This window comes from Aethalodelphis obliquidens, unplaced genomic scaffold (genome assembly GCF_003676395.1).
Source record: "Aethalodelphis obliquidens isolate GAN/ISIS:26980383/991018 unplaced genomic scaffold, ASM367639v1 scaffold6, whole genome shotgun sequence".
Classification (NCBI taxonomy): Eukaryota; Metazoa; Chordata; class Mammalia; order Artiodactyla; family Delphinidae; genus Aethalodelphis; species Aethalodelphis obliquidens.
The window spans coordinates 39692670-39719194 of NW_020837950.1; the positions used below are offsets into that span (position 1 = coordinate 39692670).

Below are 26525 nucleotides of genomic sequence, written 5' to 3' on the forward strand. Positions count from 1 at the left end.
GCAGATGAACCCACAGCCCCAGAGATCCCAGTAGCAGCAGGGGGAAGAAGCACACAAGACTGACATCCTGGCCGCAGCAGCGCCCATGGCCATAGGTAAGTGGGCAGCAGTGGCAGTGGGGTCTGGGACCCCGTCCCTCCAGCCACTGAGGCACCCATGACTCTGACCCCTCAACCCCCTAGCCCCCAGCAGCAGAGCTCATGAACTGTGCAACACTGGACAAGGCAGAGGTGCCTGTGTGAATCCAGCTTCCCTCCACTACCCCTTGTGGTAGCAGAGCCTGCAACTCAAGGATTCCCAGACGCGGCAGAAAAGCCTTTCCTCCTGGTGCCCCAGGTAGCAATGCCAGTGACCGTGGCAACAGCAAGGCACCAACAAACCCGGAGACACAAGAAATGATAAGGAAGACATGGAGCCACACCTCTGACAGAGGCAGTGGAGGATGAAAAGTGCCAACTCTCAGATCTAACTAGAGGCAGCTCAGAACCAAGCACAAAGGTGTTTGCTACTTCAGATGCACTGGCAAGGGAACAACTCATCAAGCACCATGAAGAACCACAGTAACACTGCACCACAGAAAGAAAATGACAATCTCCAGAAACCAAACTTAAAGTCACGGAATACTGGGATCTAACATATAAAGAATTCAAAATAGCTGTCATGAAGAAACTCAGTGAGCTACAAGAAAACTCAGAAAAGCAGCTCAATGGGCTGAGAAATAAAATGAATGAATAGAAGGAATGCTTTACCAAAGAAATTGAAACTCAAAACAAGAATCAAACAGAAATTCTAGAGCTGAAGAACTCATAAACAAGGTAAATAATGCATTAGAATGTTTTGGAAATAGAGCAGCCCATATGGAGGAGAGAATTAGTGAGCTCAAAAATAGAAATCTAGAAAGATACAAGTAGAAGAGGAAAGAGAAATAAGATGTTAAAAAAACAGGGAAATTCTATGAGAGCTATTCAACTCATTTAGGAAGGGTAACATTAAGGTAATGAGTATTCCAGGGAAGAGAGGGAGAAAAGAACAGAGAGTTTATTTAAAGAAATGATAACTGAGAATTCACAAAGTTGGGAAAGGAACTGGATAAACAAGTCTGTGAAGCTAAGAGAACACCTAATTACCTCAAGGCAAAAAGACCCTCTCCAAGACACACTATACTAAAATTGTCAAAAGTCAATGACAGGAAAGAATTTTAAAGGCAGACAGAGAAAAAGGTTCCTACAAAGGAATCACCATTAGGCTATCATCAGATTTCTCCACAGAAGCTTTATGGGCCAGGAGGGAGCAGAATGACATTCTCAAAATACTGAAAGATAAAAACTGTCACCCAATAATATTCTATCCAGCAAAGTTATCATTCAGATATGAAGGAGAAATAAAGGTTTTCCCAGACAACAACAGCTGAGGGAGTTCATCACCACTAGACCTGTCTTACAAGAAATGTTGAAAGGAGCCCTTTGATCAGAAACAAAAAGGCAAAGTACCCCAAAGTTTGAGTAAGGTGATAAACAGAATCAGAAAATTGTTACTCTTTCCCAGAATAGGTTTTACAATATTTTATCATAGCATAAAGGTTAAAGGAGGGGGAAAAAGCAGAAAAAATAATGATAACTACTTCAGTTTGGTAACTCACAACATAAAAATGGATAATTTGAGAAAACAAAAAGGGGAAGAGGAAAAAGGTGGAACCCATAGAGTTGAACGAAGATAAGATGCCATCAGCATAAAAAGGACTATTTTATCTATGAAAAGTATTACACAAACCACAAAACATAAATCTAGGGCAGAGACACGAAACATAAAAAGAGGAAACTGAGAAAAACATCGGAGAAAACCACCAAATCAAAATGGCAGACAGAAACATAGGGGGAAAGAAAACAGTGGAGAGACAGAGCAACCAGAAACAAAAGATAAAATGGCAGTACTAAGTCCTCATCTATCAATAATAACCTTAAATGTAAATGGACTGAATTCACCCATCAAAAGACATGGAGTGGTTGGATGGATTAAAAGACAAGACCCAACTACATGCTACCTCCAGGAGACCCATCTCAGCTCTAAAGACAAACACATGTTCAAAGTGAAGGGATGGAAGATGATACTTCAAGCAAATGACAGCCAGAAAAGGGGGTGTAGCCATACTCATATCAGACAAAATAGACTTCAAGCCCAAAAGGTAACAAGAGACAAAAATGAACAGTATATAATTATAAAGGGGAAAATTCACTAAGAAGACATAACAGTTATTAATGTATATGCACCTAACATAGGAGCACCAAAATATATAAAACAATTATTAACAGACCTAAAGGGAGAAATTATTTCACACAGTATTGGAAGTCCTAGCCAGAATAATTAGGGAAGAAAAAAACTAAAGTTATCCAAATTGGAAAGAAAGAAGTAAAGCTGTCACTATTTGCAGATGACCTAATTTTATACATAGAAAACCCTAAAGACTCCACCAAAAAAACGAAAAGAAATAATAAACAAACACATAAAATTGCAGGGTATAAAATCAACATACAAAAATCTGTTGCATTTCTATATGCTAACAATGAGCTACCAGAAAGAGAAATTAAGAAAAAAAGTCCCATTTACAATCACAGCAAAAAATATAAAATAACTAAGAATAAATTTAACCAAAGAAGTGAAAATATGTACACTGAAACTTATAAAACACTGTTGAAAGAAATTGAAGGAGGCACAAATAAATGGAAAGATATTCCATGCTAGTGGATTGGAAGAATGACATTGCTAAAGCATCCATATTACCTAAAGTAATCTACAGATTCAATGCAATCTCTATCAAAATCTCAAGGACATTTTTCACAGAAATAGAACAAAAATTCTAAAATTTATGTGGAACCACAAAAGACCCTGAATAGCCAAAGCAATCCTGAGAAAAAAGAACAAAGCTGGAGGTATCACATGCCCTGATTTCAAACTATATTACAAAGCCATAGTAATCAAAATGGTGTGGTACTGGCACAAAAACAGATATATAGATCAATGGAACAGAATTGAGAGCCCAGAAGTAAACCCATGCATATATGGACAATTAATTTACAACAAAGGAGCAAAGAACATACAATGGATAAAGGACAGTCTCTTCAATAAATGGTGTTGGGAAAGCTGGACAACCACATGCAAAAAAAAAAAATGAAACTAGATCACTATCTCATATCATACACCAAACTCAATTCAAAATGGATTGAAGACTTAAATGTAAAACCTGAAACCATAAAACTCCTAGAAGAAAACATAGGTGGTATGCTCTTGGTCATGGGTCTTAACAATATCTTTCCAGATATGTCTCCTCAGGCAAAGGAATCTAAAGCAAAAATAAACAAATGGAACTACATCAAACTAAAAAGATTCTGCACAGCAAAGGAAACGAAACTATCAGCAAAACCGAAAAACAACCTACCGGATGGAAGATATTTGTAAACAATATATCTGATAAGTAGTAATACCCAAAATATATAAAGAACAGATACAACTCAACAACAAAACAACCCAATTGAAAAATGGGTGGAGCTGAATAGACATTTTTTCAAAGAAGACATACAGATGGCCAACAGGCACATGAAAACAATAGCAGAATTATTAGGGAAATGCAAATTAAAACCACAATGCGATATCACCTCACACCTGTTGGAATGACTATTATCAAAAAGGCAAGAAATAACAAGTGTTGGTGGGAATGTAAATTGGTGCAGCCATTATGGAAAACAGTATCGAGATTCCTCAAAAAAAATAAGAACAGAACCACTATATAATCCAGCTATCCCACTTCTGGGTATTTATCCAAAGAATATGAAAACATTAATTTGAAAAAAATACATTCACTCCTATGCTCACTGCATCACTACAATTGCCAAAATATGGAAGCAACCTAAGTGCCCATTAACAGATGAATGGATAAAGATGTGATATGTGTATGGAATATTACTCAGCCATAAAAAGATGAAATCTTGCCATTTGCAACAACATAGATGGACCTTGAGGGTATTATGTAAGTGAAATAAGTCAGGTGGAGAAAGAAAATATCATATGATTTCAGTCATATGTGGAATATAGAAAATAAACAAACAAAAACACAAAATAAATGAACAAAATCAAACATGTATATACAGAGATCAGAATAGTGGTTACCACAGAGGAATGGTGGGGGAGGGCAAAATGGGTAAAGGGGATCAACTGTATGGTGATGGAAGAAGATTAAATTTTTGGTGGTGAACATACTGCAGGGTATAGAGAAGTAGAAATATTTAATGTTGTACACGTGAAATATATAATGTTATAAACCAACATTACCTCACTAAGTAATAAAATAAAATAAAGATACTCAGGTCCTGTCCTTAAAAGTAAATTATAGATAAATAAATAGACAAAAATTTAAAATAAAATAAAAAATAAAAAGAACTGAATTCAGTTTAGCCAACAATCACATCACCTGGTCTGGCCTCTCTCTCAAGGTGTTACTTCCTCTCCTTCAATACACTGCTCAATACTCCAGTCCACACATCAATCATACTGAGCTCCTTACACTTCACCAAATGTACACATCTTGGTCACTTCCTATCTTGGCATCTGTCCTGTCTTTCCTCTGCCTGAAAAGCCTCTCCTCCCTTCATCTACTTGAAAAACTTCTGCCCGTGCTTCAAGAATTAGTTAAAATATCTCTTCCTCTGGGAAGCATCTCCATGACCCGCTCAGAGGTAATTACTTTTTCTCCTGGGCTCAGCTAGCCCCGATCTTAGCATGGTACTCATCAAACTTTTATGGTCACTTCTGTTTCTGTGTTTGTCTTCCCACTAGGTCAGACTGCCTCACAGCTCAACCTATGTCTTATCTCTTTTCTCAAATACCAAGCACAGTGTTCAGGGCACGGCAGTTGTTCGATTATGACTACTGAATGACAAATTAATGATTAATAGGATGAATTAATGAATGAAATACACTCAGTGTTTGCTCTCATGCTGCTATAGGTAAAACATTCATCATATCCATGGAAGTATAATGTGACTTAGAATTCTTACTCTTCTAAGGCTTGAAGCATGCTCCCGGGGTCCTCTGAAGACAGAATGTCTATCATTTGGTCATTTAGAGTGAGATCTTCATTCATACCATCAGCTGAGGTGAACTGGGAGCGCTCCAGCTTGCTCTCGTGATGCTGAACCTTCAGGAGAATTTCAGAAACCACAATTGAGTAGGCCTTCTTGTGAACGTCACAAGCTGGAAAAGTCATGAGAGTAGGTGGGGATCTGCAGTCAGAGAACCTAGCTGGCCCCACCCACTTGTGAGCTGGTAAGACTCAGGCAAGACATTGCACTTCCTTGAGCCTCATTTTCCATCAAAGAAGTGGGATAATAATTCTGGTAGCCCTGCACAGGCTTGTTGTGTGGATAAAGCAGAGCAATGGATGGAAAGACCTTTATAACTATAAAGATGTAATAAAAATACTTCACCATCATCATCACCACCATCATCATCACCACCCCCATCATCATCATCACCATTATCACCAACATCATCACCATCCCCATTATCATCAACACCATCATCACCATCCCCATCATCATCATCACCATTATCACCAACATCATCACCATCCCCATCATCATCACCATTATCACCAACATCATCACCATCACCATCATCATCACCACCAACATCATCACCATCACCATCATCATCACCATCATGCAGAGGAAAATTACAGTTGGCAGATGGACGTCAACATCATGGATCTGGCTGGTTTCTAATCAGACTATAGAGTTGTCACATGGAAGTGACATCAGAGATAATTAAGCTCAACCCTCCGATTGGGTAGATGATATATCTGTTTTGCTCACTATCATCATTATTTCTGCAGAAATGCATGATAATTATAACTAACATTTAAGAATTCCTGTCCCTGTGCCTGTATGTGTCATACCATGAAACCGTCACACCAAGTGAGTGTTGATGCCCCCACTTTACGTACATGGAACTGCAGCTCAGAGAGATGAAATGACATTATCTGAGTTCACACAGCTCATAAAGAGCCTGCTTGGTTTTTGACCCAAAGTCTATCTAACTCTAAAGGCTGCCTTCTGTTTACAGCATGTTGTCTCCTTGGTTACTACCACGATGGAAAAAAATTTTTTTAATGTGAAGAGAGATCGTTTTGTGATGCCGGGAAAAAAAAATTCTATAAGAGGCTTCAGATCTTAAGTCAAATTCACACTGTGCTTTCCTCCCGCGGTTGTAACAATCAGCCTTTAATCTCCAAGAAATGAATCCTGCTCCTTCATCGAAGTAGCAGGGTGAGTTCTGTTCTGTGATTGATAACAGCTTTGGGAGAGTAAGTGGAATGTCTTTTTTGGAGAGTAAGTGGAATGTCTTTTTAGATGGGCCATTTTTCTTTTCCTCACTTCTGCCTGCCAAGGAGACTGTGGGCTGACCTCACTTTGAAATAACAACTCTCTTCTCCAGGAAGCAGAAACAAAATGAACAATGGCACAGGACTGCCAGCCTCCAGAGAGGGCGGCAGGGTGGTCCTCGGAAGCCAGGTCCAGCCTACACTCGGCCACGTGAAGCAGGTTGTTGAGCTTCACGGGCCTCAGTTTCCTCACTGTACGGTGAGGGAGAAAGATGATCGATGTTCCTTTCAAGCTGCTGGACCTCTGGGTGACAGAGTCACAGCAGCTGCAGCCTCCATGGCCCTGAAGGAACAAACAACCTACCAGGGTGCTCAGTCCCAGCAGTGCCTTCTCACCCTAGGACTGTGCCCTGCTTTCCTTCCTCTGTCTGCCCATCCTCTGGCTGGGGGCTCATTCATTCCTTCACACGTTTACTGAGTGCCTTCTAAGCGCCAGGCTCTGTACAAGGCAATGGGGATTACAGCAGCCAGCATCCATGCTTCATCCGTGTCTCCTCGCCCTTGTCGTTCAGTGCCTTTTAGCCCAAGATCCACCGGCCAACACCTATGCTGCTTCCTCCCCTGAAGGCTCCTGCTGGCTTTCAGAGCCTATGCCAGGGAAATAACGTTACCCTTTGCCCTGGCCCCCTCACCCCCTGTCGTCAACCAATGACCAATGGGATTTGATGGCTAAATACCCTGGCTCCTTCTCCCCTCAGGCTTTATCCTGGGTGGGATAAAGCCCCAGGTGCCCACAGTGGAAGCTTGACTGACTGCCTTCCCTTCCCGCCTCACTTCCCCACCTCCTACCATTACTTCCTGGGATCACTTCCCATATAAACTGTTTGCATTTGGGTCTTAGTCTCAGGATGTGCTTCTGTGGGAACCCAGGCCAAGACAGGAAAACAGAGATTGAGGAGTTCACAGGTGGGGATAAATGCTGGGTGGGGTCCAAAAGCTAGTGCAGGAACCCAGAGAGAGAGTCCCCAACTTAGCCAGGAAGTGGCCAGGGATGACTTCCAAGGACAGGCAAGGCCCGAGATGAGTCTTAAAGGATGCGTCAGAGTTCTGCTCATTGAAGAGCGGAGAGAGGATTATAAAAGCATCCAGGTGAGTGTGGAGAGCTCAGCAGTCATTGGGTAGAGCCGGAAGTTGAGGTGTGAAGCTGGACCACAGGGGACTTTCTTTATAAGCCATGCTAAGGCATCCGGGCTTCACCCTGAGGTCAAACAAAGTAAGTCTTCAAAGACTTTTCAGAGGGAAGTGTAGACCAGGACCTGAGTCAGGGTGTGGTATGAGTGCACAGCTGGCCATACAGGTGGGCGCTCAGTTATTCAGTCAGACTGCAGGGGTTCCCAATCCTGGTCGTTTGTTAGAATCATCCAGGGAGCTTTTAAAAACTACTAATGATTGGGAATGGCTCCCGGGACAAAGCAGTCAGAGTCTGTGCAGGAGGGCCTGGGTATGAGCATGCCTCACGGTTCCCTGGGGGTCCCGACATTGATACAGAGTTGAGACTGACTGAACTGAAGGATCAACTTCAACCTCACATCTACCACCAACCAACTATCCTCCAGGGAGAGGATGCATGTGGACTCCCACCTGATGTCTGGTAAGCATGCTTCCCTTCAGACACTGATATCGAACCATGAAGAAAAGCACAGCCCAGGTCAGCACCAGGGAGAGGATGAAGGCCATGAAGAACCCTGCTGCGTGGAGGCCGTGGTTTGGTAGAACCTATGGGGATAAGAGAGAGAGATTTGTTTGTGGCCACACTTTACATTTTTCAAGTCAAGTTACAACTGCGTTAAAGCAGAACAAGCGCAGAGTTAGTGAAACCGACCTGGGTTTAGACCGAGCTCTGCCACCTATTAGCTGGTTGCCTTGAGACCATCGCTGGACCTCTCCGGGCCCAAGTTAAACGGGGCAAGCACTTCAAGGAGCTGAACATGGAGGCTTGCACACAGTAGGACCAACCACCCCAAGCCTGACACATCACAGGTGCTCAGGAATGTTAAATTCTCAAATCAAATATGTAACAAACCTAAGGCAGCACTAAGGATCTGTGAAATGTTTTGAGTCGGGCAGAAGTTTGCAGAGGGCAGAGGAAGAATCCAGGGTGCCCTCAACTTCCCTCAAAGCTGTCCGCTCTCCCCGCCCTGGGAACACGTCCCATTAGGGGTGCAGCCCGCTCTGGACTTCAGGATCACTCTGGAGGATGCACGTGGCTGGGGAGGCATCACACAGCGGGAGGCAGACCAGCTGCCAGGCAGTCCAGTAAATGACCCGCCAGGGGGAGCTCGAGAGTTCACGTGAGCTTCCCTTAATGTGCCCAGTGTACTTCTCCCTCCTCAAAGGCTTCCTCCGGGCTCCAGTTGCGACATCCTGGGACCAGTGTGACTCCACTGATGGGCCAGAAGGGGCTGGCACCAAATAACAACTGTGAGAAGCAGTAAGTTCTAGACACCCCACATTCCTCCCCTCCCTCCACCATTTCTTTGGGATCTAGAACGTGATGCCAAAGACAGCAGCAGCTGCTGCTGCACTCAGCATGGGGCAGGCTTGGGGCTAAGGCTGTGCTCCTACGTCGGAGCTCACATCAGAATCACCTGCAGGGTCTGTGCAAACAAATTGCTGGGCCCCTCCCTCGGGGATTCTGAGTCACTAGACCTGGGGCAGGAACCGAGAAGAGGCATTTCTAGCAAGCTCCCAGGGGAAGCTCCCACCCTTTGAGAACCCCTAGGCTAAGGGTTTCACAAGAATTAACTTCTTGAATTCTCCCAAAGACACTCTGAGCAAAATAAAAACAGCTCTGGTTTCAAATCCTACAGGCCTGGGGCATCCCTGGTGGCGCAGTGGATAGGAATCTGCCTGCCAATGCAGGGGACACAGGTTCGAGCCCCGGTCCGGGAAGATCCCACATGCCGCGGAGCAACTAAGCCCGTGCGCCACAACTACTGAGCCTGCACTCTAGAGCCCGCGAGCCACAACTACTGCGCCCACGTGCCACAACTACTCTAGCCAGCAGCCTAGAGCCCGTGCTCTGCAACAAGACAGAAGCCACCGCAGCGAGAAACCCGCACACTGCAACCAAGAGTAGCCTCCGCTCGCTGCAACTAGAGAAAGCCCACGTGTAGCAATGAAGACCCAACACAGCCAAAAAAAAAAAAAAAAAAATCCTACAGGCCTGAATTACAATGCCTCCTCTATCGAAACAGCTCTATACTTTGGGCAAGTGACTTGACCTCTGGAAACCTCAGTTCTCTCATCTGTAACATGGGGATAAAAATACCTCACAGCATGAAGATTAAACAAAATAATAATGTAGAGGAGTTTGGTGTAAAGTCTGGCTTATCTATTTAGTCGACAAATAGGTACTGGGTGTCCCCTGTGTACCAGGCAATATGCTAGAAACTAAGAAGATGCTGATGCGTTCTCCCCTTGTGTGATTACACTCTTCCTGTGGACACTGACCGGGGCTGACCCAGCCTACTTGCTTCTCACAGATAAGGGCCTGTAACAGCACAGAGAGTGCAGTTTGGGCTCTAGACTCAGACCCCTGGGTGTGGGACCCATCTCTGCTGCTTACTGGCCGTGTGGCATTGGGGCAAGTAACTTCATCTCTCCTTGCCTTTGCTCTTCCCTTGTAAGACAGAGACAAGAGCCTTCCAAAGGTTGTACTGAGGATTAAACATGAGACATGAACAGAGTCCAATGAAGTCACTAGAAGAGGGCCTAACCCGTGGCACTCACTGACTAAATGTAAGTGGTTCTGGCCCTGCCTTCCTTTGTGGGTTGGGTGACCCAAGGCCACTCCACTGGTACAGAAAGGGAGATGCTACGTGGTGACCGCTACCCAGTCATTTCTTCAGAACGTGACCTCGAAAACAGGCCTGGACTAAAAGAGACTAAGATTTTTATGATACTTCCATCCTTTGGAGTGCTCTCACCAAAATGTCTATACTCAAAAATGAAATGGAAAAAATGTCTGTGTCCATAACAAGGGGCTTTAAAATGTTCACCCCTTTAACCTAGTGATTTCATATCCAGGATTCACTCCTCAGGAGATAATACAAAAATAGGCATAAAAGCTTATACACAGGTTGGTTTGATCCAGAAATATGCATGAAGATTTATTTATATATAAGGCTGCTTTTAAGAACATCATATAAAATAACACAAATGGGACGTATCCTAAATGCTGCACAACACAAAGAAGGGTTAAATATTTTAAGCTTCTATGAGTTATTCTATCCATAACGGCCAATCATGCAGTCATTTTACAAGTTTTGAGAAGCAGAATAATGCATGCCTGCTAGGGAAAAAAAAGGTGTTTAACAGAAACCAAGGGTTTAAAAAGAGAAGCAAATATCCTGTGTGTCCTTCTGCATCCTCTTCTAACCCCACTTCCCAGAGGCAACTATCTTAAAGAGATACTGGTTTCAGTTTCTATGGTTTAGTGAACCAGAATGGTTAGTTAACTTAAATACTCTAAAAATTATGCATACATCTTTATTCCTTGATATGTCAACATTACACATTACTTATGAATTCCTGCTACGACAGATGTGGATTTTAGCTCACGAATTTTTACCCCCAAATTTTGAAGGATTGTTACCTACAAATAACCCTCCCTACACTTTCTCCCAATTTCAATGGTTATATTCAGTTAGCTACCTTTGTCTAACTTTAAAAAAATGAAACAGTTTGTGTATCTTCTTTGGAGAAATGTCTATTCAAGTCTCTTACCAATTTTTTAATCTGGTTGTTTGGTTATTATTGTTATTGAGTTGTAGGACATTAGGGACTGAATGTTTGTGTGTATTCCCAAAATTCATATGTTGAAATTCTAACCGCCCTTGTGATGGTATTAGGAGATGGGGCCTTTGGGAGGTAAATGGTATCCTTATAAAGAGACAAATGGACCAGAGCTCTTTCTGCTCTCTGCCAAAGGCAGATTCAATGAGAAGATGGCCATCTACAAACCAGGAAATGGGTTCTCACCAGATACCATATCTACTGGCATACCTACTTTGACCTTGGACTTCGCAGCCTAAAGAACTGTGAGAAATAAATGTGGGTTGTATAAGCCATTCATTCTATGACACTTTGTTATAGCGGCCCAGACTAAGACATAGGATTTCTTTATGTGGTATAGATATTAACCTTTTATCATATAAATGATTTGCAAATACTTCCCCCCATTCTGTGAGCTGCCCTTCACTCTGTTGATTGTGTCCTTTGGTGCACAGAAGTTATTAATTTTGATGTAGTCCAATTTATCTGTTTTTTTTTCTTTTGTTACCTGTGCTCTTGGGTCATATCCAATAAATCACTGCCAAATGCAATGTTATGAAGCTTTCCCACATGTCTGCTTCTAAGAGCTTTATAGTTTTAGGTCTTACATTTAAGTCTTTGATTAAAATTAACAAAATTAACAAAAATTAATGAGTTAATTTTTGTACATGATATAAGGTAGGGGTCCAACTTTATTTTGGACCCCAACTTTATTTTGGATATCCAGTTTCCCCAACATCATTTACTGAAATGACTATCCTTTCCCCACAGAATAGTCTTGGCACTCTTGTTGAAAATCATTTTATTATAGATGTGAGGGTTTTTTTTTTCCTGGGCTCTCTATTCTTTTCATTGGTCTTTATGTCTGTCTTCATGACATTACCACACTGCTTTGATTATTGCAGCTCTGTAATAAGTTTTGAAATCAGGAAGCGTGAGACTTCTAACTTTGTTCTTTTTCAAGATTGTCTTGGCTATTTGGGTTCCTTTGAGATTTCATATGAATGTTAGGATGGGTTTTCTTTCTATTTCTACAAAAAAAATGTCATTAGAATTTTGACAGAGATTGCACTGCATTTGTAGATCATAGCAATATGAAGTCTTCCAGTCTATGGACAAGGGATGATTTTCCACTTACTGGTCTTTAATTTTCTCTCAGCAGTGTTTTGTAGCTTTCAGTGTACAAGTCTTTTACCTCTTGGTTAAGCTTATTCCTAAGTATTTTATTCTTTTTGATGCTACTGTAAATTAAATTGTTTTCTTAATTTCCTTTTTGGATTGTTCATTGTGTATGTATATAAAAGCAACTGACTTTTGCATGCTGAATTTTTAGTAATATAAAAAGGGTCTATATGCTAGTATAACATTTTAAAAGAAGACACAAAGCTGTATATACATAAAAATTCCAATTACATTAAAATAATATATATGCACCCATATACATATGGAACCTATGAAGAAAATATTCCAGAATTTTGTTGAGCGTAATTATTTGATGAATTTTCTCTTTATGTTTGTGTTTTCTATAATGGGCATGTATTAATTGTATAATCAGGAGACAAAAAATGATAATAATGAGTTCTAAAGGTAAGTTTGGTAGACAAGGAGATGCACCACCCAGATCTCCCTTCAGGGAAGGACTAGGTGTCCAGCTACGGGCAGTGTGGTCAGTAGACCTCCCACTTCATGGTCTAGATCAGCTGCAGAGAGCCACCTCACCTAGGTCATGCCGACATCTGGTAACAGAACAAGGCAGAGGCATAATGGCCAGCCATTTAGCCTGATGAGGGATGCTCAGACAGGTGACAACACTTGCCCCACAGCTCTCTGCAAGGTGAAGCTTTGTCAGCCTGGATCACACTTGACTTCCTTCTCTGCCCAAACCTGCTTCCTCCTCCTCCCCTTCGCAGGTGATCTGATTGTGTTGGGGGAACCCCACGACCACCCCCAGGTTAGATGATTCACTAAGACTCATATATAATCACAAAGGACTCAGCATATAATCATTCTACAGCTATGATTACAGTGAAAGGATACAAAGAAAACTCAGCAAAAGGAAAAGGCATGTAGGGCAAAGTCCGGGGAAACCAGGAGCAAGCTTCTAAGGTCCTCTCTCAGTGGAGCTACAAAGGGCACGCTTAATTCCTGCAGCAATGAGCATAAACGCTGTCCACCAGTGAAGCTCATTTGAGACTCAGTACCCAAGGTTTTTATTCAGGACTAGTCACTTAGGCACCCTCTGCCTGGCATGTACCAAAATCCCAGACTCCAGACGGAAATGAGGTGTTCAACATAAAATACATTCTTTATAAAAACAGTTTAGGTGGGTGAGCCACCCATAGTTCAGTAAATGGTGAGAATCATCCTGAAATCCAAGTTCCCAGATGCCAGCCAAGGGCTAACCTTGTAAGTAGGGCTTTCTAAGGATAGCAGTCTCAGGCCAGCTATGTCAACTTTTCTGCACACTGGTTACCATGTTATACCCCAACTCTGTCTTGGCATCTGCTTCCAGAGAAGCCAACCTGTGACAAGTTTAATTCAAAATGGTTGCAGGCCCCAATGTTCATTGCAGCACTATTTATAATAGTCAAGACATGGAAGCAACCTAAATATCCATCAACAGATGAATGGATGAAGAAGACGTGGTACATATATACAATGGAATATTACTCAGCCATAAAAAAGAATGAAATAATGCCATTTGCAGCAATATGGATGGACCTAGAGATGATCATACTAAGTGAATTAAACCAGACAGAAAGACAAATATCATAAGATATCACTTATATGTGGAATCTAAAAATATGATATAAATGAACTTATATACAAAATAGAAATAAACCCACAGACATAGGAAACAAACTCATGGTTACCAAAGGGGACAGGTTGGGAGGAGGGATAAATTAAGAGTTTGGGATTAACATATATACACTACTATATGTAAAATAACCAACAAGATCCTACTGTATAGCACAGGGAACTATACTCAATATTTTTTAATAATTTACAAAGGAAAAGAATATGAATAAGAATATATATATGTATAACTGAATCACTTTTCTGTACACCTGAAACTTATGCAACATTGTAAATCAACTATTCTTCAGTAAAAAAGTGGCTGCAGATTACGGCAACATTTAATGCATTATGTAGGAGCTGGAAGACAACTAACGCATTCCTCATTACTGTGGTCACAATGCACACTGTAGTTAAGGTTAAATTTTTCTGACAGACCAACAAAGCCAACCTGACCTTCCAAACAGTCAAAGCCAAGTTAGGTTGGGAACAGGAGCTTCGGTCCAGACAATTACTGGAACCTGAATCAAAGTGTGTTGCCACATATGACTCACCTATGATGAATCAGCCTCTGTCCATAGAGGCTGTTATCAGAGGTGGTCAGGAAACCAATTCTGTTTTCAGACTCAAACATCCTGATTCTAAATCTTACATTTTCATTAGCACCAAATTGAAACGCAAGTTCTCCATTTGCACTGGAAATAGCCTTCTAAGCTCTGATTTGTGAACCTATCAGATAAGAAGAAAATCAATAAACTGGGTAACTATGAAAAGCAGTGCAAACAGGTTACATTAAAATACTGATGGAAAGGAGACAAAACATCTGTGTTTAAAGAGAACAAAAGGCTATAGATCAGCGATTCGTCTTCAGAGTTCGCTACTGACAGAAGGCAAACACTTCTAATTTTACAGCCTTAGGGAGAAGAATGGAGAGGTAAGGGAATGAATGACATTTGATCACCTACAATATGCCACTCCCTGGGCTAGATGCATGTAGGGGGTTGAACTGTGTCCTCCAAAAAGCTATGCTGAAATCTTAACCCTCAGTACCTATGCGTGTGACCTCATTTGGAAATGAGGTCTTTGCACACATAGTCAAGTTAAGATGAGGTCATACTGGATTAGGGTGGGTCCTAAATCCAGTGACTGTATCCTTATAAGGAGAGGGAGATTTGGAGACAGACACACACAGAGAAAAGACTACGTGACCATGGAGGCAGAGACTGGAGTGATGTAGCTACAACCAAGGAAGCATTTCCAGGAGCCACTTGAAGCTGGGAGGAAGCAAGGAAGGATTCTTCCCTGGAGTCTTCAAAGGGAGCATGACCCTGCCGACACCTTGATTTCAGTCTTCGAGCCTCCAGAACGGTGACAGAATAAATTTCTGTTGTTCTAAGCTTTGTGATAATTTGTTATGTCAGCCCTAGGAAACTGAAAAAGTGTGGTATTGCTTTATCTCACTCAATCTTCAGCAATCCTGCAGGGGATGTATTATTCCCATTCCACTGATAGATAAATGGAGATGCAAAGAGATCAGGTAGTTAATCAAAGTCCATAGTTAAAGAGGGACAGACTAGCTCTGCTTAATTCCAAAGTCTGTGTTCTCCCCGGTACATTACACTACTTGCCGTCCAGGGGGCTGTGTGGTTTTCTAAACACATTTTTAGTCTCAACCTCCCACACCGTGGTAGAAGTTACTTGTCTGATGGATGAGAACCAGAAACAGATATTGGGACAGAATTACAGGCAGGCAGCGTCCACGTACTAAAAAAATCAGGAACAAAACTAACTCATTCTCTCAAAGTCTCCCTCTCTTCCTCCCTTTCCTGTTTTAGGAAGTAGAACAGCCAAGACAAGCCACCTCACTCCTCCTCTTCCCACCTCCATCTTCTCTGAATCTCCACCTTGAGATCTTGCAATTCCTACTTTCCAATACCAGGTGATAAGCAAACCTAGGTAAAGACTGCCTACTTGGGGCAAGCCCACTCACAAGTCCCACTTTCTTCTTTTCAACCGTCTTCATTTACCTCTGTTACTAACTTAAGCTAGGTCCTGATCCCCTGACCTGTCCACAATGCCTCTAGTCTTCAACTTCCCTCCTCCATATAAATGGCCAAAGAAGACTGAATCTCAAGATTTAGCTTTATGGGAAGGAAAATCCCCATAATCGCTCATATCACCATCATCATCATCATCATCATCACCATCAACATCACCATCACCACCACCATCATCATCCTTACCATAACATCACCATCATCACCATCAATATAATCATTATCACCATCATCACCACCATCATTATAGCTAATACGTATTGAGCAGATACTGAGTGCCAAGGATAGTTCCAAGTGCTTTACATGTTTTATCCATTCACTCCCCATGGCAATAGTATAAAGTGGGCACTATTTTAATCCATATTTTACAGATTACAATGCCAAAGTATAAATAAGTTAAATAAATGGCCCAAGGTCACAGAGCTAACAAGTAACAGACCCAGGATTCACACCCCATGGTCTAGGCAGTAGTCTTCAGACTGCAGCTGCCTCTCCAGGGCTCAGGCTCCAGCCTGGCCTTTTACCAGGAGCCCTGCATTGAGTCCTCAGGGGCTTGTGCCGCTGTGAACACTTTGACTCCCTCTCTGAGTATACAGCTCACCTTTTTGCGGTAAGTGACTAGCAGGGCAGAATTTTAGAATTCCTGAGTCTCTGGCTAAAAGCCATCCCTTCAAAACTACACTTAACTATCAATATCTTTATTGAACTTTCATCAGAGGCCAAGTAATTCCTTTTAAATCTTTAGAACAATGCTTTAAATACAGAATTCACACTTCATGGGTACAAAAACCAAGCTTTGCTATAATTCCATTTCCCTGAAAATTTCTATTAAGTGGCTACATCACAATTACTGCCAGGTTTGACTCAATGTTTAGATGTGGTGGTAACCTTTCTTGACAAGGAAAGACAAGGAGGAAAGAGACCCAGGCCCTGCTCCGAGGAGCTCAGCATCCTATAGAGGAATGGCCAGGCACACAGGCTGGGGCGACACGTGTGACTAGGGCAAGGAGAGAAGAGGGGCAGTCCCTAACCCAGCTCAAAGGACAAAGAAGACCTTCCAAGAGGTGACCCGTGGGGAGAGGACAATGAACCACGCCAGGATGAGGGTGAGCCAGGCAGAGGGAACAACATGGGCAGGACTTGCAGATGGCAAGAGACACAGCCCAGGTCCCAGAGGGCCTTCAAGAGAAGGTTAGGGATTTGCGACATCAACCTTCAGGCTTAGGGGGCTCCCTGCAGGGTTTTAAGCCAGGAAGTAACATGGTCATATCAGTATTTTAGAAGGAGAAAGCCTGGAGGAGGGTGAACCTGGATGACACAGCCAATGGAGAAATGATGAGAACCACAAACAATGCTATGGGAAGCAGCAGAACATACTCGTAAAGACCATGGACTTGGGCCCTCATTGGGGGCTCAACTCTCAGCTCCTCCCCTACCACACTGTGGGACCCTGAGCCTTTCCCTCCCTGAGCTGCAGTTTCCCCATCTGTAAAATGAGGGCAAAAATCTTGCAGAAAAATTCCACTGATAATCATTGTAAGTACAGAATTTCAAAGAGCCTATCTACCTTAAACTTCATTATCTAAGAATAAAGAAAAAGAGGTGGCTCAGTGATCCCAGCTGTCTCACCCCCAGAGCCCGCACTAACTTTCCTTCTTGTCTCTGGAAAAGGATCCGTTATTATCACCACTTTAATCACATATTAGCTGGTAGCAGGTTCCTTTGATGCGTTCCACCACTGCATTTATGAAGAGCAATGCCAGACAAAAAAAGATTTTCAAAAGAAATGCTTTAAATGCTTAAAAACAAGTTACAAGAGCATGAGGAAAGATTGTTTATACAATTTGACTTCAATTATGTAATAAATATATTTATAGACTTGCAGAAGGCAAGAAACTACCATGCTAGCAATGGTTATCTCTGGTGGTGGGGATATGAAGAAATGTTATCTTATTCTTCTAACTTTCTCCTTGTGTCTGTCTGTCTGTCTGTGTGTGTGTCTGTGTGTGTGTGTGTGTGTGTGTGTGTGTGTGTCTGTGTGTGTGGAAGGGTTTTTTGTTTAAAGTGTCCATAATAGACATATATTAAATCCCACCCCCTCCCCAAACCAGGAAAAGTTTGAAGGGGAGAGCATATAGAATGATTTCTCTGAAAGACATTTTAGGAGTAATTTAGTTGAAATCCTTCAACTGCTCGAAGAAGCAGAGGAGTCAGTGACTTGCTGACCCTTGTCCCACAGCCCTTGAGGGGCAGCTCTGAGGGCAGAGACTCTGATAACTCTGGAAAAAGCAAGAGCTTGAAGGTAACCATAAACAGAGACGATCACACTCACTAACAGAGGTCTGTAAGCTACAATCCAATGAATAAGGCTTGGACTACAGAAGAAACTGCACAGCACGATTCCATTCCTCAATGTTGTATCAAGCTTCAGGACCTTGGCCAGTTCCCAAAGCCTCTCAGGACCTGAGTTTTTTTCACTCTTAAATGAGGAAGTAAAACTAGATAATCTTTAAAGTCTCCCCCTGGGCAAAAATTCTATTCTGATGTCAACAAAAATGTATTAAGTGCCAACCAGGGGAATAGTCTCAATGTCACAGAGTGACAAGGTTTATCAGATGTCCCAATGCCACTAGATCCCAGCAAGGGGGGCTACCAGCCTGCTTGGGGGATGTGAAGGAATCACAGAGGTGGAGAAAGTTGGTCAGGGTCCTGCAGGATGTTTATGAGCTGCCAGAGGACAGGAAGGAAAGGATCAGCATGTGTAAAACCGGAGCGATGTGGAAAACACAGGAACCCCATGGCACAGGGAGCTAGCAGAGGTCACCTTTCCTGATGGAGCCTGAATCCTAACTTAAGGGAATTGGGCTTTATCCAGCAGGCAATGGGGAGCCCCTCCAGAATAGAAAGTGAGCAGGCTTGTGTTTCAGGATGATGGGCTGGAGGGGAGCAGGACTGAACAGGGAGAAGGCTGGTAAGTCATCCAAAGAAGTGATCCAGAGAAGGCAGACGTGATGATATGCGACTGCATGCTTCCAGCCCTCTGAGTTAAACCCAAAGCCAAATGGTTTTGCCAGTGGAGTTACACGTTCCCTCCACTGTGCTCAAGGGCACACACTGTAAATCTTTGTGTTTGAGAAATTCTCATATCGTACATAGCTATCTACTGAGGCATTCTTTACCTTATTAATGAATGGGAGCTCTTTATAATATATTATAAAGACATTAATCCTTTTTAATGTATGCTACAAATATTTTCCCAAGTTTACCCCTGACCTTTTTTAATACTGTTTTCAAATGTAAAGTTTTCAACTATTTTGTGTACTCAGACCCATGGTTTTGCCCCATGGTTTTTTTCATAGCATATTAACCGATATTTACTCTTTAAAAATTGTTTTACCCATTTAGATTTAAATCTGTTGAGGGAATTCATCTTCATTTTTCTTCCAAAAGATCCTGTCAGTTGTCCCCCAAATTACAAGAAGCGGGAGTGAAGTCCAGCTCAATCAGGACACCTCCACTCAACTACTATCCGTAGGATAAACAAGGTCCTACTGTATAGCACTGGAAACTATACTCAGTATCCTGTGATAAACTACAATGGAAAAGAATACGAAAAAGTATATGTATAACTGAGTTACTCCGCTGTACAGCAGAAATTAACACAACATTGTAAATCAACTATACTTCAATACAATTTTTTAAAAAAGAACACCTGCACTCAATGTCCGGCACAGGGTGGAGTGATTCTTTTCCTCTCTATTCATCCAGGAGGCAGAAAGGGTAAGAAGACTTCTTGGGGTCTTAGTTGACATCTATCAGTTTCACCCTCAGGAAATTAATAAGAAATTAAGGAGGTGATGGCGTCTCTTCCAAGTGTTGCAGTTCCCAATTTACACAATGGGTTACTCAATGTCTTTGCTTTGTAGTTTTTAACTGCTTGATAAAAATGTCAGAGGAGCTTATACCTCACTGCTGAGTTCCTCCTATTCATCACTGTCACACTTTCCTAGTATAACGACGTTATCTCTGCAGGTGCCCAAGTCAACCATGCTAGAACACACGCTGCAGCTGGCAAGGGCTGAGCCTCCTCCTTACGTATACCTAAAAGGTGCCAGGCCCTGTGCTCGAGCCCAGTAAACCTTGGTTCACGTCCAACCGACAGTCAAACAGGCTTAACCTTGACGTCAGATCTTCAGATACATATTTTAGAAACCTCTCCTCCACCCTTAATTAACTCCTCCAAGATCCAAGTGAATTCTTACCTCCTCTAAGAGGCCTGCCATCCACCCAGCCCACCCAGCCCATCCTTTCTCCCTTGTCAGTACCCCCAGCACCTATGATCTGTACGTTGGGTCACAACCTCACAAGTTCAGTCATAGCTGATGTACGTGGTTTGTTTGTCTTTTTGCCCTTGTTTAATGTCTCAGTGTGGGGGAGGGATGGTGGGTGATGGTCGATCGGAATCTCCAGGCTGCCTCAGACTCCTCTGCGCCCTAGAATCTTGCGTGGGCCTGACTCACACACTTACAGCACCGGCGCGGCCCTCGTGGGAATTTAAGCTTGAGACCCTGATACATAACATTCTTTTCGCAATTAACACAGAACACTTGCACAGCAGCGTTATTTCCATGTGTAATGATACTGATGATGTTTATTGAGCGCTTACAGGATGCAAGGCACTGTGCCGAGCGCTTTGCCTGCATCAATCCGTTTACTTTGACGACCACCCTATGAAGCGGGTACTATTATTATTCTCATTTTACAACCAGGATACTGAGGTCCAGGGAGGTAAGTAATGTGCCCAAGGTCACATACAATCTGTGGAAAAACAGGGATGCAAGTCCAGGCCTCTGGTGCAAGGGCCCGTTGTTCCCACAACACTCTAGGGCCATCACCTGCATATGTCTCATCTCCCCACTCGATAATGACCTCCTTGAACGTGATCCACAGGCAGAGGTCACCTGGCCCAGGGGCCAGCGGGGCTGAAATCCAACCCATTGCTCCACTGCCAAGCCTTGCACCCATGGGACTGCAGCCCAGGGGGGCCACCTATGCCTGTTTCTCCTGAAGGCAATGAGCTGGAGACAGCCCTGAAGACCTGGGTATGGCTCGTCTCCATCTATGTGAGGCGGTCTGGGCCACGGAGAAAGGGCTCATAAATACTGATTAAATGAATGTCCTCTGACCTTTATTGCAATCACGCAGCATTGACAACAACCAGCTCAGTCACGGGATATTTACCCGTTGAGTGCCACCCACAATGTAAGGCACCGTGCGGGATGCAGGAAGGAATCAGACATGGTGCCGCCCGGAGAACTGTCTGCACCTGTGTGCCTGCCTCGGGTTTTGTGCCGGCCTCATCTGTGCAGCCATTCGGCTCACTAGGAGGCAGTGTGGCCCGCTGCCCAGCAGCAGGGCTCTGGAGCCAAAGGGCCTGGGTTCATATCTTATTCTAACACTACCTGTGCGGAATGGCGTTCACACAGCAGGTCTGAGACTTCCATCCTCTGGGAGGCCTGCTTAAGGTGCTGGGCCTTGGCTGGTGTCTGGGAACTCAGGTTTCAGAGGGTTCCCACCATCTCCTGATAAGAGGGGCTCACAGGGCCTAAACTGTTGGGCAAAGGATGTGGTGTACACTGAATACATGCTGTCCTCCTGGGAGGTGCCAGGCAGAGGGTGCCCCATGCCCAGCTCCCAGTACAAACCCTGGCACTGGGTCTCTAATGAGCTTCCCTGGTAGACAGCACTTCACATGTGCTGTCACAACCTGATGTCAGAGGAATTAAGCATGTCCTATGGGTCTCCACTGGGAGAGGACCCTGGAAGCCTGCACCTGGTGTCCTCCAGACCTCGCCCTGAGTCCCTGTTCCCTTTGCTGATTCTGCTTTGCATCCTTTCTCTGTCATAAATCAGCCTGAGTAAGACTATGTGTACGGTCCTGTGAGCCCTCCTAGGGAATCACTGCACCTGGGAGTGGTCTTGGGAACACTGATACCCTAAGACCATCATTTGTGACGTTGGACAAATGACTTGACCTAAGTGTGCCTCAGTTTCTCCATCTATGAAATGGAGGTGATTTAAAATACAATCTCTTCCCTCGGATTATGGTGAAGATGTCACAATTCAGCAAATGAAGACCGCTTAGGATGCCTGGCACCTAGTAGGTGCTTAAGAAATGTGGAGCGTGGTTACATAGTGAATAAACACTTGAGGAACATGTGAATGAGTGAATGCATGAGCTGTGGGTGATTGAATGATGAACAAAAATGGAGAAATGTTAATGGTGAACAGCAGAAGCAGGCCTGCAGGGCCCTGGGCAGCTCTGGGAAGACAAAACATGACCACCCACTAGCCGTGGGGTGAACACTGCAGGGTGGGTACCAGCCGGCTGATGGGTGGGTGAGGCCCCAGCCTGTCCAGGCAGTGACCGACCCGTCTTGCCCAGATGAAAGGGTCATCCGGGAAACTAGCCAGACAGCCTCAAGCCACACTGGGGGACCCCAGACTGCACAGAGCCCCCAGCCTTGGCTTGTGTCTGGGAGGCTAAGGCCAGCGGTAGGCTCCTACCCTTGGCTCTGAGGACAGCAAGAGACCACACACCAAAGACATAAAAAGACACACTGGGGGCGTAAAGCGGGTGTCCAGGTCAAAGATTTTCTCCTACCGTTATCTTTTCTTCTGTTGTTATGGTGAAAAGGGCTTTTAGCTGGGCTCTGTTCTAGAAAAAGGAAAAAGAAAGCACTTCAGTAAATAGGTTTTGACATCTGAGACACGGGGTAACATTTCGTGTTTCCGACCCACCGACCCACCGTGCCTGGGCCCTTGACTTTGCGGGTGGAGGCTTGTGGAGGTCTTAAAGTCCCTTTGGGGGAAAGGTCTGTGAAACCGTGATGCCTCCCTCTCTCCTAGAGGCGTGTATGAAATCCAAACACCAGTTTCCCTAATTGCCAGGGAAACCCAGGCAGTGTGCCCTGGTGGTGAAACACTTGGGGTTACGGTCAGGTCGGGCTGGGGTGAGGGATGACCCTGTGACCTGGAGCAGCCGCTTTCGCCCTCTGGGATCTAGTCTGTACCCTTCAGGAAGGGGGAGAGAATCACAGGCTCTGATGGCATTGCTCCAATTGTCAGCTCTCTTTCCAATGCCCCCAACACCTCTAAACCCCAACTCCCTATGTGTCTCCTCCCAATACCTTCTAATACTCCTCTGCTTAGAAAACATAGGAAATGGAAAAATGAAGGGTGGGCGTTATGACTGCTATCTGTCCAGCCATGTAGTATCTGAGGAGACTCAACATGAGATCATACTTCTTCCTGAGGGTAGAGTCAGAATATCTTGCAACTGAAAGGCCGTGCAGGGTAGGCTGGAGAGAACCAGACTACCCCAGTTCATGCCTGGCTCTATCACTCTCCAGCACTCTGGTTTTGGACAAGTTATTGACCTCTCTGTGCCTCAGTTTCCTCATCTGTACAATGGGAATTATATTCAACTTGGAGGGTTGCTGTGAGGATTAATTAGAAGAGTGCCTGGCACATAGGGAGGAGTGCTGTGAAAGTATTACTGCTATTGGGTGTAGCAGGTGGTGATGGGTGGTTGTATCAATGTAGGTAACCTGGCCTAGAGACTTGGAGCCGGAAGTCCAGTGAGCTAGGCAACCCCTGTGTAATCCTATCACGGCCACTTGGAGGCATTTTCCCTTGACCTGAGTGATGGTCCTGAGGTAGGAAACCTCCTGATCCATGCCCTACAGTTGTTACAGTAGCCACACTGGGAGCACTGGGGCATCCCAAATGCATCATGGGCCAGCAGGACAAGCTGATGGAGGCTTCCAAGGGAAGTCGAAATGCCACAAGCTTTCCTTTTCAGGAGGGAAATGGAAATTTTAAGAAACAAACAAATAAACAAACAAGTATTTAAAGAAGAGACACCTATGAAGCAATAACTTGGCCCTTTCTGTTCCTGAGTTGTCTGTGCTTTGGAATATTCATGGTGCCCTGTGAGTTTCAGGGTCTCCTGAACTAGTGGGTTCAAAGGCCAGTTTCTTCTCTCTTCACTCCCTCTGGGTCCCTCTTCCCTGTGTTTCCTGACACTCAAAGTCTCAGCAGAAAGGGGCTGAAAGTGTACTTCATCTCTTTGCAAAACATGAATCCTCAGCCCCGCACCTACATAAACTTCAAGGCTTGAGAAACATGTTTTAGATCACAGCCTGAAGTCAGGAAACACGGACCACGTGAGATCCAGTGATGGTTTTATAAGGTGGGCAGCATGTTTATACAATAAATGGTAAGGAACTGGAGATGAATGTTCTAGATTTTCCCCTTTGACCTCCCTTCATCTAGGTCCTGTCTCATCTACCCTTGTATGAATTTGAGGTGCATGTGTGTATGTGTGTATATCCACATGCATGTGTGTATCCACGTGCATGTGGGCACATCCACATGCACGTGTATGCATGTGTGTCCACGTGCATGCATTGTGCATTTCCATGTGCACATGTGTGCGCATCCACGTGCACATGTGTGCATGTGTGCACATCCACGTGCACACGTGTGTATCCACGTGCACGTGCGTGCATCCATGTGCATGTGTGTGTATCCATGTGCATTATGTGTGCACATCTGTGTGTGTGTGTTTGAGAAAGTAGATCTAAACATAATGCATTTCTGACAGTACCTACCTCATGCTGTGAGGATTAGTAAGTGGTAACTATTTTTATTACCCTCTCCACTGCTCTCATACCATGTGAAAATGTCAGAACTAGAAGAGATTGTGGGGAGTCTTCCTACCCCTCTCATTTCTCAGGTAGGAAAACTGAAACTCAGAGACACCGAACTGTTCTGAAAACACAGCGAGGACAGCGTTCCCACCTCTGAAATACCAGACACCAGCTCCACACTAACTTGAAGGATTTCAAGTCGGGCACCTGCATTTTTAAATAACTCCTTTATTCTCCCATTTGTAGTGTCAGCCTCTTTATGGCTGACAAGCAGAGTAGACCAACGTTCTCTTGGGGAGTTGTCGTGAGTCTCACTCAAACTTTGATCATGTTCAGCCCCAAATACACTGGACCTTCTTGCCATCCCGCAGGAAGGCCCAGGAGTCACCCAAAGAAACTGTGAAGTCCAAATGGGTGAACCGATTGGAGAACGAGGCATAGGAGCCGCTCACCATTATCAACACTCATCCACTCAGCAAATGCCGGCCTTCCATGGGCCTTTTCTAAGGCAGGCAGGGCCAGGAAGGGTGATGCTGACAGTCTAACGCAGGCAGGAACCTACAACACATGGAATCTCCAGGTGGGCAGGGGGACTCTCCGCTCTGTCTACAGAACTGCCCAGAGAGCACCTGAAGGCTTGGAAGGGGACGGAAAGAAACTGCAGGCCACGTGCAAATATAAAATCACCTCTTTTATCCCCACAAGAGACTGGAGACTATAGAACAATCTCCCTTTTACTGATGAGAAACTAGAGGCTCAGAGAAGTTAAAAAAGAAAACAACCACACCTGCCCAAGAACCATTAGTTCACTGATCTATTCATTCGTTCACTCAACAAATAATTACTGAGCAACTAGTGTGGGTGGGGCTCTATTTTTGGCACTGAGAACACACCTGGGAATAGGGCCAATGGGGTCCCTGGTCTCATGGAGTGACATCCTAGTGGCGGATGGGGGTTTACTGGGGGGATGCGGTTGACATGACACAGACAGGCACCAAGCAAAGCAACAGACAGGACCCATCAGGGGGTGACAGCCAAGGAGGTCGCCCTGGGGTGAGAGGCCCCAGACCTCATGCCTCCTGCTGCCCCACCAGCCTCCCCAGGCTCTTCTGGGAGGTGAAGCCACCCTGGCCTAACGTCCCTTCCCTACACGAGGAGGTGGAGGCTTCCAATTTCACTGGGTTTCTGAGTTTCTCACTGTTGGTTTCTGACTATTGCCTTATCTTAAATTTTGATTTTAACATATTTGGTTTCCTCTCCTTTGAAATTCAGATGGTATTTCTTCTGGGCCATTTTATCTCCATTTTTGTATCCTTTGTCCTCTGTTCTTGACTTTGCACTTAATTGTGTTCGGAGACATCTGTCTTTTCTGACAGTTTTATACAGTTTTCTCATATCTGGTCTTTACCTTTTGGGAATCTTTCATTTTATTTAATTTTATCCAGGACTATTTTTCTTATTGCAGCAGAAACACTGCACACAGGCTCCCCAGCCTTGGATGGAAGGATCTGGCAGCTGTGGGGTCCGATATTGATTCTGCCACGTGACCTGGGGCAGTCACCCTTGGAGCCTCATTTTCTAAGTCTATTATAAAAGGTACTTTCTCCAGGGACTGAAATCAGAACAAAATGACCAGAGTAACTAGAGCACGAGCTCCTTGATCTTGAGGCCGGAGATCTTGAGAATACTGTCTTGACAACACAGACAATACCGGTGATGAACTCTGGAAGGAGAGCTGGGCAGGAAGCA

At 44.0% G+C, this 26525-nt stretch overlaps 1 protein-coding gene across 5 annotated transcripts in view; it reads right to left on the bottom strand.

Annotated features, from left to right (window-relative positions):
* Positions 1 to 26525, bottom strand: part of EVC2 (EvC ciliary complex subunit 2) — a 135819-nt gene that overhangs the window by 87781 nt on the left and 21513 nt on the right. For 4 of the 5 annotated variants that reach the window (XR_003432220.1, XR_003432221.1, XM_027103385.1 and 1 more), the window contains exons 7-9: positions 22727 to 22780; positions 8015 to 8149; positions 5049 to 5188 (exon numbers count right to left, since the gene is read on the bottom strand). Coding sequence is in view for 3 of the 5 variants with exons in the window: in XM_027103385.1 (XP_026959186.1) it covers positions 5049 to 5188; positions 8015 to 8149; positions 22727 to 22780 (329 nt within the window). In the remaining 2 variants the exon portion in view is untranslated. The remainder of the gene's footprint in view (positions 1 to 5048; positions 5189 to 8014; positions 8150 to 22726; positions 22781 to 26525) is intronic. The other variant, XM_027103386.1, reaches the window with a different exon arrangement.